Raw genomic sequence first — 14107 nt, forward strand, 5'->3', positions numbered from 1 at the left:
AAAAACACTTCAAGTTGCAGAATAAGAAAGAAAATTGCTTCAAAAGTACATCTGTCTTTAGGAATCTTTACAAAGTAAGCCATGTTTTTCAAAGAGATAAGTAATTTGAATCTGATTCAGACATGCAATGTTCAAAGAATAAATTCAATCTAGATTTGGACAATGGCACACAAGGTTTCTATCCACTATATTCACAGTTCTTGAAATGCATTTATGAGGCTATATCTAGCAGGGTAACTTAATTTCCTGATTACAAATAGTCATCAGCCTCTCCTGTATAGCAAACTCACCAAAAATATCCCTGCAGTTAAACAGATTTATATCCCAGTTGTTATAGGCTGAAAATAAAGAAGGTAACATTAATAAYTCTCTGATGTGATGTCGTTTGCATCCATCAGCACATTCTGAACAGATGTGTACCATGTTGGGGACATGTTGTTCACACAGCACACACAATAAAAATCTAGTATTCATTGCATCTTGCAGACAGAAAGCGCTACTTGCTTGTGGTCATTGGTATTTAGAGTARTATCTTCTTTAAAACTGTCGTGCCTGCTTGGCCTTTATTTTACCGGGATAACCACAATAAGAGCTCCAATGACATAATTCATAGTTTATAGAGAAGCATAGAACTTGGTACATAATCTCCATAAAGCAGGTATTTCTGAGCAAAAGCCTTAAYTAGCACAACCAGCAAAGCCCCACTGGCATAAGCTCTGGATCTAGGCCAGACTCTAAACATACAYCTGCCTGTAGAAATTTAACAGAAAATATTTCTGCCAGACCCCAATCGGTGAGTAGCTTTGGCTTTAGCTTTATACACGAATTTTACACTATCCTAATTGCAGATGCTGTTCTCAAATACTACCAAAGTCTTTTTTTTTCCACTTAGAGCTATGTGCTTCAATACTACCTGTCAGTGTTAAAAGCATCCTTAAAAATGCTATTTTTATATTTTATGCTTTCTCATTATTTTAGCAAAAGGAGGACATATAGGTAGTCAAATCAGCCTTTCTGGAACCATTTCATTATTTTCCAGATTTCTATTACATTTCTACTATTTTCTCCTAATTTTATACAGACATTCCAATAATTTCTGTATGTGATCACTCTTCATTCCCAATCCAGACTAACTCACTTCTGCTCTTCTTTTCTGCACATGTAAGAATGAGAGAAGGAAATCTTGCTTTGGACTAAAATTCCTCCAGTTCTTGGCCATGCAGATACGGCCCACATTAAGCCTTGAGCTCTGGGAAACTTATGCTTAGCTCATGGGCTAGTCATAGTCAAGCTTTGAGAACTCCTCTGCAGACAGCTGTGAGATGTGGTGCACCGCAAAAACGTTGATGATATTTTGCTGGTTACACACAATACTTAAAACCAAATTGGAGTTTTGAGTGATTCACTGATATTACCCACAATTTTTGCTCCAAAGTAATTATTAGAAATTCAGTAAAATCAGTAGATCAAGTTGAGAAATGCAGATAATACTTTCTGGATTGTGGACTTTGATAAGCAAATCCATGTATACGCTTGGCATTTCTTTTTTAGCACTGCAAAATCAAGTGTCACAAATAATTAGTAAGATTTTTCTTACGGAAACTTTTCTCATGGAAATAGTTAGTTATGAACAACTTCAACACTTATGTTTCTTAAATTCAGTTTCAATCCCAAAGGGAATAATTTCCTTTCCCTACATAATCCAGACTCTGAATAATGCAGCTGAGGGTCATACTGCTGTATCTGACATGCAATAAAAATTCCATAGTTCGTCCATCCATCAACACAAATCTGTATGACAACAGTGAATGAAATAAAAAAAATCTCTACAGCAAACCTAAAATTAAGGATAAAAATGCATTCTGTAAACAAACACCTCTATAAAACAAGGGAAACAACATCTGCTAAGAACCATCCTTCAGAGAAACTTATTTTTAAATGGTAGAGCTCAAAGGTATGTTTGATAGAGAACTGAAATATTCATACCCTGTTAACCGAGTACTTTTGAGGTGACACGGAGAATTGAAACTTCTGATTATCTGCTTTGCCTTTTTCCTCCTCTGATGCAGATAAGCACAGTCACCTATTTAAATTCAACTTCCCATCATCCTAATCCAAGGCTGTCAGTGCCATCCTTTGCAATGGCATGCTTATCAACATCTATTACTGACACAGAACATCTTCAAGATCAGTTGCACTCTTTTTTGGTAGAACAGTACATGTGTCAGATGTGCAAAATCACAGCTAAACAATCCCGGGATGGTGGAGAAATCTACCACCCTGGTACAGACTGACAGCGCGCGTTGTTCAGGCAAAGCTTGAAGTCATATTCACAAAGATACTTAGGTCCTTATATATATCCACGGAAATCCAGGAGAAATTAGGCTCTCAAATAAGAGTCTAAAGACTAAACGCAGATGTAGATTTTAGCTTTAGTGCCTAACTACAGTCCTCAAATGCTAAAAAGTTCTGTCTGTATAGGCAGCTTCGTATTAGAAAAGAAAGTGGTTGACCTTACATGAAAAAAAATAAATAAAACAAAACATGGAAAACAAAAGAACACACCAGGTACATCAAAAATTACTTGCAAACCTTCATGAAACATGTTTCATGCAAGATAGTGTTTGCAGTCTCCTACAATAAGGTCTTGCTCCCTGGGCAAGTAGCCCAGAAAAACAAGAAACAGCCCTGAATGCTTCTGTAGTCTTTTTGGAAATAGAAACTGCRTAACGGAAACTTTAATAATTGAAATTTCCATAACTGGAAATGTTTATGGGACATAGAAGATGGCTACTTATCAGCTGTGAGGGGCATCCCTCACGTGCCCTCTTTCGAGSCCTACATAGCAGTCAGCTTGTGATGGGAAGGCACAGCCTACATTATGCACTTGCTGATGCCTCTTTCGCACTGCAACTCTTAGCATCATCTGTTCCTGCTTTCCACATCAGCTACAGGGAAAGGAGAGCCAGTTCCTTAGAATACGATCATTTTTTTTTTCCTCCRGTATGCCAATGATACACTGAAATGAGAATGTAGGAAACAAGATACGACTTATCTATTCATTTCAGATTTTTGTCCAACTTGTCAGAGGTACAGGTAGCACTCTCTACTATTAAAATAGTATGCTTTTTGAACTGACAAAATAATGTTATTTTTTTCCACGGTAATGTTCTGGGAAGCAGTACTACCTTATTATARTACTGATAGGGCATAACAAGCACCCTTACACAGTCTCGGCAGATTTAGATTAGGAAAATAGCACTCGTGGGTCTCAAAAGCCTTGTGATAGATTCTCCATTCTTTAAATATAAGAATATGACACCACTTAATACCCAGAATTGTTCCTGATAGCATGGCATATTTGTGCGATTACATCATTGTAGCACAGAAATTAGCATTTCCTTGCACTGATCTTGGCAAGGCCAACTCTAAGTTTACTGAATAACATCAGTGTTTCACAGAGGAGTATTTTCTCTCTTTTAGCCCTTGAATATAGATGGATGATCATTATTTCTCTAGGGGACCTTAGAAATTACCATAAATTACCATAAATCAACTTAATCCATATGCCAAACAAGTAAGTGATTTCTGCAACAGGTTTACAATTTTTACCTATTTTCTCTGGGTCTCATGAAGGGGAAGGAATAAAAAAAAAGCAGGTTAAATGTCATTTTGAAGCCCTGTATGCTAAGATGTGTCTATTGCTTGCAGCACTCAATTGTTCTACTGCAGTAATCTCAGAGCCCGGAAACCTCTTGTCCTTTGTCTAATGCAGTTTGTCTCCATCACACCGAATCTCTGCATTGTTGGAAAAAATTACTACCTAGAGCCCAACGAACTTAAATTTAATTCTGCACTGGCAGGCAAGTTCTCAGGCACAAAAGACATACTCCAGTTTGACGGACGTAAATTAGAGGGTACTGCACTCACCTGATAGTCTGATGCTGCAAAGTATCTGGATCAGTGGCATTTACCGTTAACACAACGCTGCCTACAGGGATGTTTTCTTGTTTTGTCACTGTCATTGGGTTCGGGTGGAAAACAGGACCTTCATTCACATCCTCAACAGTGATCTGAACCGTTGCCGTGGAACTGGGACCATAGGCTATGTCTGGGATCAGTGGGTCTTCGTTTTCTACTTTGATCAGCAGCGTGTGGAATGCTGAAATCTCATAATCTAAAGGCTGTAAGACACATCATAAAATCAGAATGCAAGGTGCAAAGAGAATACTTAACACTTTTTCCTCCTTCCCCTTTACAAGTTTGCAGGAGACAGAATTAGCCAGAAAGAACAACTGCATTTATTACATTTGATTACATTTACTAGACATGATGGTAGTTACAAAGTGCACTGAAAAATACTGAAGAATGGGAGAGATGGGAGAAAAATGTGTTTTCATTGATTTATTATGCAGTTCATAATATGTAGTAAGCACRTAACTACATGTACACACACTCTTGCTCTCTCATATGTGTACACACATATGCATACATATGTACATAAGCACATATATAAACAAATACATGCTTTATAAAATGTAAATATAAAAATATATACTTATTTATGATGCAATATGCATTTATCAAAACAGAGCAGTTAAAAGCTATGAACGATAAGTAATATAAGGCTGTTTTCTCAATTCCTACTGATACATCAAAAGCAGTACTATGGAAAAATGTTTCCACTTGAGAATGGAAAATGCCACTTCTGAAGTCAAATAGAGAAAATTCTGGTACAGCCAGTAACCAGTTCTACTTTTTTTTCTCCTAACAATATAAGATGTAGCAAATCCAGTGGATGCACCTTCCAGTAATAATGCAGTACAACAGCAAATAGCCCTTACTTTGACAACAGAGAGCATTCCCTCATTAGTCTGGGGGTTGGTATGGATTTCAAAACTCTGCCCTGGATTCCCGTTAATAATGGTGTAGACAGCTCTCCACGCTCCAGTCACGGGGTCGTCTTGGTCGCCCACAGTTAAGTTTACTATCACACCGGTGACACCCTCCTTTACCGTGGCTTGAAACTAGAAARAGAAACAGGGAGGAAATTGTTACCTTTTCAACCAACAGCCGCACGTGTACGTGAAGTGTTCAAAGCAGCATCAGCTGCTTACCACCAGGAGCAAGACGCAGTCCTCGACTCAAACTGAACGTTGCAGGCTCTACGTAACACACTCTCACTCGTGAACTACCAGGTAGCGCATCACTGCTGCCCTCCCCGTTTACTTAACAGAGGGCAGACACACAGCAACGCGAGAGGAATCAGGCTTGGGAAAAAGTCTGACCACAAAAAGATAGTTCATCTCGTACTCCCGGGAAAGCGCATCCTGCAGTGCAGACACGGCTACGTGCTCCAGTGTGCTACTACTTACAAAGACTCCAGCCTTGCCTTTCAGAAGGTACTCTTTATAAAGTCTCTCATCTTTATTAATTGTTCACTACACTGTCACCTATAAATAAAATGTTTCTCACAAAAAGTGTTCACAACCTGTTTTTTTGTTTGTTTTTTTTCTCTTTTTTCCTCTAAGAGAGTCTAGAATAATTGGAACTCATGCTACCATTTTGTCTGCATAGCTATAAGTCAGGGTTACTTTTGCTTTTCAGTGGGAGAATTTTTTATGTCCTTGTGAARTTTGCTGCACTGCTGTACCCTCCAGCTAGCCAAGCCCTGTATGAGCAAATTTTCTCTAATTTATCATCCAGCCACACAGCGTACATCAACATTATTCTTATTTATGTGCAGGAAAAACATTAAGTAAACCATTGGAAAAGCTTGTAAGGGTCAGACTTAATAATACTTGTCACCTTTCAAGTACTTGCAGTTGACATGCTAAAAGCACTGTATATATGAGTGATAAGATAATACCTACTTTATAGGCACATAAACCAGAACAATAACATACCTAATCCTGAGAAGTGCTGAACATCAGCAGTATCATTTTAAGATCATTACGAAATCTTAGCATTTCTGGGGATCAAGGCTTCAAAAGTTCAAGATTACAAACTTTAATGACACAAATAGGCTTTGTCATTCCTGCACCACTGAACAGCCACGTTGTCAGTGACGGTGCTGGATATATCACTCAGGAACAAAAATCACCCAAGTGGCTTCAAGACCTAAACAGCCTGAAAGACTTTGCCTCTGTCCTGTAGGCCACATTAATTCATAACATTACAGAAAACATTGTGAGATTATAGAAACTAGAATACRGCATTTTATTAGTATATAGATTTCATAATCTAGACACTTAGGTAATATAGATTTCCTGATATTAAAATACAGAGGAGAAAACTATGTTTTCTCCTTTATTTATTTCTTTCAAGAGGTTTGACTTATGTTTCCAAAATCTTCTTCAATTTAGCTGCAGATTTAGAGTGTATGAACTCATTTCAAGCTTTCTAGCCTCAAACCTGGTTTTATAAAAAGATGATATTATTGATTGGCTATTTGTGTCTTTTTTGGCATATTAACAAGGACACACAGCACCTGATTTTGATAGTTAATTATGCAACAGGTTGTTCTTGAGCTTTGTTTTGGACAGATCATTAAACTCATTTGCAGTTCAATTAACCTTAAGCAATGACGCAACAATWTTTCAGCTTGCTATGAAACAGATGAAAAGAAATGAGCTATTTAGAAGCTTGGAAACAACCGAGCAATGGTTACAAAGACAGTATTCCATCCTGCCCAGGAAAATGCTGTCACCAGAAAGTATACGTGGAAATGCCTCACTCTAATTGAAAGCAAGTGATTAGTCTGATATGTTATTTCATATTACCCCAGCTTGATTAAGTATGTATAAAACAAAACATCAGAACTGTAAGGATCAGAATTTTTCCCAACAGGCATTCAGCACCAAACAGTTCCCATTTAGCTATGTAGAAAGGTGATCAGATTTCAAGCAAGCTTAAGAATCAAACCCTCAGATTTGACTGGGCTTCTGTTCCTAATTCATACTGATCCTTCTGAAAAATCTTGTTCTTAATCCGGTGGTCAGATTTTATTGTGTTCAGTACTCACCCGGATCACCTTAGGAACAGTAAGACCTGATAAATATTTAAAAAGTCTGGCCATTTTATTTAGATGCATATTTGTTAGTCCATCAGATAAATTTATTATGCTCACCCCACTGAGGATGCCAGGCTATGAAGAYGGTCAATATGTGCCAGCTAGCTCAAAAACTATTGAATGTCATGGGCTTTGCTCTCTTCTGCACTCTTATTCTCTCATTATTTAGCAAAAAGCCTCGGAGGCTTCAGTTGCAGTGAGCTAGCAAGGTAGAAAGTGCACGTGGACTTGCTGAGGGCATGAAACTGCAGAGCTTCACAACCTGCAGAGCAACATCTACCAGCACATGCGGTGTCACTAGGTGTCATGGTATATTCACCCCTGGCATTCTCCATGTATTAGAAACAACCATATCAACACAGTGGTATTTGAAGCTGTCTGGAATTTTAGACTAAAATCTGTTCACGATGGATGAAAAAGCAGAATGATTAAATCAGAGAAGTTGTCATATGGCTATACTCTAAATTTATAACCTGAAAAATGTAATAAATCATAGATTTGYGATTGTGAAAAACAAATACCTACTGTGAAGCAGAGACACCCAGAAAAATATAGCCTACACTATCCAGTAGGTGAACTCTCTTGCCTGTTTAGCTACCAAAATGTAATAAATCATAGATTTGCGATTGTGAAAAACAAATACCTACTGTGAAGCAGAGACACCCAGAAAAATATAGCCTACACTATCCAGTAGGTGAACTCTCTTGCCTGTTTAGCTACCTTWATACAAAGAATAGGCTTTCTGGTCTTCCAGAAAAATATTATGTTTGTACTGGTTCCCTTTCATAAACAAAAGCAAAAAAAGGAAATTTAGAAAYGATGTAAGGATAAAAATAGGAATTAGATTTGCGAACAGACAGAAGATAACCACAGGTTCATCATACTTCAAAGTGAACGATTTACATTCTTAAAGCACAGTGCTTAACCAAGAGAAGCTGATGCAGTGCTCTAAATTAAAACCCCAYAGTGGTTAACACAAATAATTGGATCATGAGTTAATTGATTTTACTCTTTTTAAATATCCACACATCCCCTAAGCACCACTATAAATTAAGAATAAAATAGATGAGTTCAGAACTTTATTTAAACTGCTATCATCAGGACCCATATTAAAAATAATAATTTAGAAGGCAAATACCTTGGGCCAGAAGTGCACTTGATTGGAAGGAGCAAGACTCATTTACCACAGCTGAGCATTTCAATATGGAAGTTTAACTTGCTCTCCAGAGCCATATTGTCATTTATTGCATGTTTCACGAATAGAGCCTAGAATTTCTAGTCATTCTGTCATGTTTGGAGCTTTATAAATGAAGAGTTAAAAGAGTCCTGGCTCCTCTTTCCTGCACCCAAAGGCTTATAAAAAAAAAAAGAGAGAGAAGGATGGACAACAGACTGATGGCAGCTTAGAAGGAAACAATGAGCCAAGAGGGGCCAGCGGTCTATCCTTATTCATCAGATTTTTGTAGATAAGTTGGACTTCTGGCTGGGAACTGAAAGGCATCAAGGAAGTATACTGATGGATGTATGTGAAGAGTTGCTCTGAAAGCATGAAGAGCAGCTAGTGAGAAAACACAGATGGACTTATTTGACAATGCAATGAGTGAGCAACGTTTGCTGTCACGAGGGGCTGCCTGGAAATAGCTATCTACCAATGGATCGTCATAGGAGAGGCCACAAAGCTGGTTCCAGTAGGCCACGGAGGTTCCTGAGAGTGAAATAAATAAATAAATAAATAACTTATAGAAAAGAAGTGGTAGTCAGTGAAGGGATGGCAAGAAGATTGATAACATTCAGAACAACTGAGTTGGGATATGACCTGTGTACCAGCATCCTGGATAGGCCTGAGCAGATGAGGTATCTACGTTCAGCAGTCAAACTCTGTTCCTCTTTCCCTGGATCTTGTAAGGCTTCTCCAAACTATGTGAAGAGCTTGAGAAGATAAAATGAAAATTTACGCTTCCAAGCTGGCAGGAATTTTATCTTAGCGAGTACAGGAAATCCATGATGGCAAGTATCTAACGGAAACAATCAGGCTTGCATCAAAGACTAGGTAAAGAGAGAGGTCAAGTGGAGAAATAAAGTAATTGAACCACAGCTTAATTTTAATAGCTCTTTCCTGGAGGAGCCAGGATATAAAATAACACAGAGCAGAATCCTCCACACCAAGCTCTACAGAAGACTGACGGGACACTAACGTGACAGATCTCACACAGCAAAATGTTTCAGTGTGATCTCAGGAATAACTAATCTTGGCAGATTTCCATCATGAGGCAGATACAYGAAAAGTCTGGTTTGTAAAATTTTATCACCCAAGAATCCAAGCACTTAACCCCATCTTAGCCTCAAACAGAACAGGCAGTACTACCTAACCTATGTGAAAATCAGATTCTTATCCAATGGCCTTAGTCAAAACTTGTGCAATAGGTGGGGTTTTATCTACTGCCATCTCAGAGCACAGAACAACAAATGCACTTAACCGCCCCAGAATCACCTCATGTCCACTGTCCAGCAATGGCCAGAGCATGGAAGATAACCATGATGCCCTTACGAAGCCACTGAGAAGGGTCTGACTCAGAGTGGGGTACTGACATAACCCAAATTAAAGAGCTGTCACGAGCAGTGAGCACAACGTGCAAGCAACGTGCCTTGGATTGACGATTGCTGCCCCACGGCTCATTAGGATTCCACACGCTGTGGTCCCCAGTCAAGAACAACCAAATTAAAACCGCACGTCAGTTTGCATTAATCAGGGCGACGCTCCTGTTGAAGGTGCTCTGTGTTACTATCATGTGTGTGTTTCCCTGTCTATATATCACAAAAGATGAGAAATAATGAGGTATATTAATTCACACAGCTCTATTAGGGAGTGGACAGAAATTCCCCATGGAAATTGCATTACAGTATTTGTCCTCCTCCAAAAAAATCCAYCTCTTTTGCAACCATTTTTTGTCTATCCATTTTCTTGAAAATACAAAGCTTATACACTTTCTTGGAGTCTGTTTGCTGTCTCTCTGTATGCAAGCGTCTTTTGCTTTGCTTGCTGTCATTCAGCATGTGTGCACCTGTGTGGCTGGTATTTTTTTTGTTAAAGCAACAACATATTTTCCATAGCTCTGTATCTGGAATATCTCAAAGGACAAAGGGATTTTCAGAGTGATCTCACAGGCCGGTATTCTCATGCAATGCAGAAATGTGAACCTCAAATGTCAGTAATGTCTTGTGGATTTTGCTGGGACACAAAGCCAGCCTCAGCAGCTAATAAAAAGCCCAGTCATCCGGCATTCGGAGCTCAGCACACTTTGCAAACTGGACAGGTGAAATACCAGGTGGGAATAGTTAGCRTAACATCTGAGCATTGAACAAAGTGATGCTGATGGTTCTTTAGTCAACCCTGGGCTGTAAAGCGAAGGACCCAAGCAAGCAAAAGGTGCCCTGAACACACCACRCGAGCAGGTGGACTGTCAATCTCGTGAGCAGGCCAAACCGTCCGGCACTACTGTATTCTGCCTAATCTCCCCTACTGATTTTGAACCTGCTTCCTCTCTCAGACCTGTGCACAGCCTTCACTATATGGACTCAAGTAGCWGCTGTACTTCTCTGCAGAGAGAGATGTATTAATGTAACGGATTAAGTTGACGGAAGTGGTTCATGGAGCAATATATGAGGCATTTTGGAAGCCATTTAGATAAAARAATCTATGCAAATATAAAGCATTATTATCGTATGACAGGGATTTGATGCTGTAAACTAGATGCAAAACACAAAATAAAGCTATGAGTCACCTCAGCCATCTTTAGGAACTGGCATTGTCTTACTGCTGTAATGCTGGCTCGTAGGGACTTTATTATTTCCTAACTTAAAATGTTTCTTTCAACTTATTCTATAGTTTTTTTGTCCAAATCCATCACATTCTTCCATCTCCCCTGTGATATTACAGAAAGAATTCAATCGTACTTTAGAAAAAACACTTTCCAAATATATCAAATTTACCACAATCATTTTAGACGCATTTTCACTTTTTACTTTTGAATTCATTTCATGATCTTTCAAGGCACACTCCAGCTACTTTGCAAATAAAAGCACTGCTCAATAATGAAAAGGAAAATGCATATTTTTGTCCACTATGTGTTGTACAACGTTGTTACAACAACGGCAACAAATCCAAAATATGATTTAATTAAATGGTAGGCCAAAGATTAAACTTTTCTCTGCAATATGATTACAATTTCTGCAGACACTGTCAAGTAGAATTTGCGCCTATTAATTGAACACTACATAGACCCTTAATATCAGTGATATTACATGTGTGAATGATTAAAAAAAGGCAAAGGTGCCTGAACAYGACTTTATCTTGTTTCGCTGCTTGCCGGTCTGCTTGGAAAAGTACTGCTAAGGAGTACTAGTAATGCCACAAAGAAACATAAAATATTGATCAGGCTGCTTCCCCATGCTCCAGGCACACTCAGTCCCTCTGCGGGCTGCTTTCCGCCGTAWCAGAGCCGAGCTGTCTCTAGGACTCTGTGGGATCTCTTCGACCACTCTTTAGCTATTAGGATTCATGAAGGAAGAGGACAGGGATAGAAAATGAGAATAACAGGGCAAAAAGGATGGATAACCTGTTGGGTGCATCAATAGCTGCCTGTGAAGTTGCCAAAGTGGCAACRCAGGGGCTCTGAGTCATTTTATCCTTCTTGCAGACTTCACAAATCTTAGAAAACTTCAGAAGATCTGCAGAGTATACTCCTCAGAGGATTCACAAAGGAATTAAAGGAATTTTCCTTTCTGCTTCTTTCCCCACAGCAGTGCTCAAACCCCACTTACAGCAGCTGTTGTATTCCTATCCCCTCATTTATGTGCTTTATAGAAAATTACAGGAGACTAAAAGGCCGCTCAGGGCCATTTAAAAACAGTAAATAAGCAATGGTCAATCATACTTGGAAATAGCCACTTTTCTGGAATCCTTTCAAAGACTTTATCTGTGGTTTGACTTTGTTTCCGCTAGATTTTGACTCCTCCTCAGCCCTGCTCGTGGCATCATTGAGTGAAGGCAAAAAGATAATTCTGACTCATATTAATCATATGCTGAATGCCTGCCTCAAAGCTTATTACCTCCAGGGCATACATCAAATGTAGTACAGTTGTCTGAAGATTCAGAAGGAAGACGAATATACTTTTTTCCTCTGCAGAATATATAAATAATTTAGAAAGGAAATCTAACTTCTCTTTCATTCTCTTTTCACTTTTCCACCTATAAATGCAAGGTGCATTCAATTACTTCTGCAATAAATCAAATATCCCCACTTGCACTGGACACTCAAGGAGTGATGGTCCTCTTTTAGTAAAACAAATAGTCTATCTCCRAGTGGACACAGAACAATGAAAGGTCACTCGGATATTTGCTACACTTAAGGCATTTTTGAGAAAAAAGAGAAATAATGCTGTTCTTATCTATCAAAATTCTCCCCCCACCCCCAACRTGGAGCAGACCTTATGTTTAAAACAACAGCATCAGAGAAAATGATGATCTGACCAAGCTTGAAAGAGCAAACTACACCTATTCACCTGTTAACAGTCAGCGTTGCCTAGGGACCAGGGAGATATCTGCTTTTCACATTTATGAGACCGCTTGCACTGTATTCAGCCAACCTAACTAAGTATTATTTCTTCTTCACTGCTCTTCCCATCAAGAACAGTGTTAAGCCTATGTCCTTTCCAAGACGCTGGATGTCTTCTTTAAATAGAATGAACAGATTTAGTTGGATTTTTCTCTTTCTTTCTCTTCCACTGCATTTTAGGAGCAAAAAGGTTTTATAGGTATTCTCCCCCATCAGTACACACAGAGCTCACACTTACGCTAACGACTGTCACGCGGGAAGGGGAAGGAAGGAGGCCTCATTAAATGCTCACCGTTCATTTTTAGTAGAGTGTCTTTCTTTCCCAGAACAACTTTTCTAATGCTGAGGACTGACATACATCGTTGAGCTTATTGATACTGTCTGGCTAATGGAAAAAAAAAAGAAGTGCAGAAGCCACCTACTCCCACTACAGGGAATACCGGCAAGCTCTCCCACGCCACTACGACTGCTCCGCATGCCAGTCCCCGTTACAGGTAGGACACATTTGCTCCACTGGTCRGAACTCTAAGCATCAAATTCCTCATACTGCTTCCCCGACTGAGTCACATTTTTGAAATTTGTCCAGATCTGGACTGAGTTCGTGRAAGTTGCCCTCTTCATACGCTGAAGTTGCTAGCTGTACCACTCAAGCTCCTTTACAGCAGGACAGAAGCGTTCACTCCTGGGAGCACGAGTGGTAAAGAAAAGGGGAATTTCATCTGCAGCAGTACAATTTTTTTGCTAGCCTTGACATGCTAGCAGAGGTCGCTACAGAGTCTGAGAGACACAGGAAAGAAGGAGAAACTACTCCAGTGTCTTCAGTCTCTTTGCAGGTAGAGATAATGTAATGAGGCCATCTCCAGACTGTTGGGAGGGAGSTGGGCAGTGACAAGGGCTGCAGTGGATGAAAGCATTGATTATGCTAAAATTATTGTCATGTTTACCTTTGGGAAGTAGAAAATGGATTTTGCCACTTCCCCATAGGAGGTTGACTTCCTGGATCTCTCTTCATGAACAAATGAAAACTGTTTGTTTTCTAGCACTACGCAAAAGCAAACAAATTAATGCAAGAAGAAAAAGAAGAATGACTCATTCTAAATAGGTGACAGAAGAAAAATTTCCCAGCTAAAATTCTAGAGGAATAACATTCATCCATATAAGTATTGCTACAATTACAAATAACTGTTCTGTGAAAGGCGAATTTCGTGATTTATCATATTACATTTTTTTAAACACAAACCAATTCACTCTCCTATTGTGTGATTTGAGGAYTGAACAATGAATACTTTACTCCTGAGTACTTTACCAAACATGCCTTAGACATGAGCTGACATGAGCTAGGACCATGCATAGATTTGGCAAAACAACAAAATGCCAAGAAATATATTGGCAAGCAGGAGTTTCCATATGACTTGATCAA

At 39.0% G+C, this 14107-nt stretch overlaps 1 protein-coding gene across 2 annotated transcripts in view; it reads right to left on the reverse strand.

Annotated features, from left to right (window-relative positions):
* The window catches only part of CDH13 (cadherin 13), a 482277-nt gene that overhangs the window by 57367 nt on the left and 410803 nt on the right, over positions 1 to 14107 (reverse strand). For both annotated transcript variants that reach the window (XM_085306414.1, XM_085306412.1), the window contains exons 9-10: positions 4845 to 5027; positions 3931 to 4184 (exon numbers count right to left, since the gene is read on the reverse strand). In XM_085306414.1, coding sequence (XP_085162540.1) covers positions 3931 to 4184; positions 4845 to 5027 — 437 coding nt within the window. The remainder of the gene's footprint in view (positions 1 to 3930; positions 4185 to 4844; positions 5028 to 14107) is intronic.

The sequence above is a fragment of the Rhea americana genome, unplaced genomic scaffold (genome assembly GCF_003343005.1).
Source record: "Rhea americana isolate MKP2758 unplaced genomic scaffold, rheAme1 scaffold_24, whole genome shotgun sequence".
Taxonomy (NCBI): domain Eukaryota; kingdom Metazoa; phylum Chordata; class Aves; order Rheiformes; family Rheidae; genus Rhea; species Rhea americana.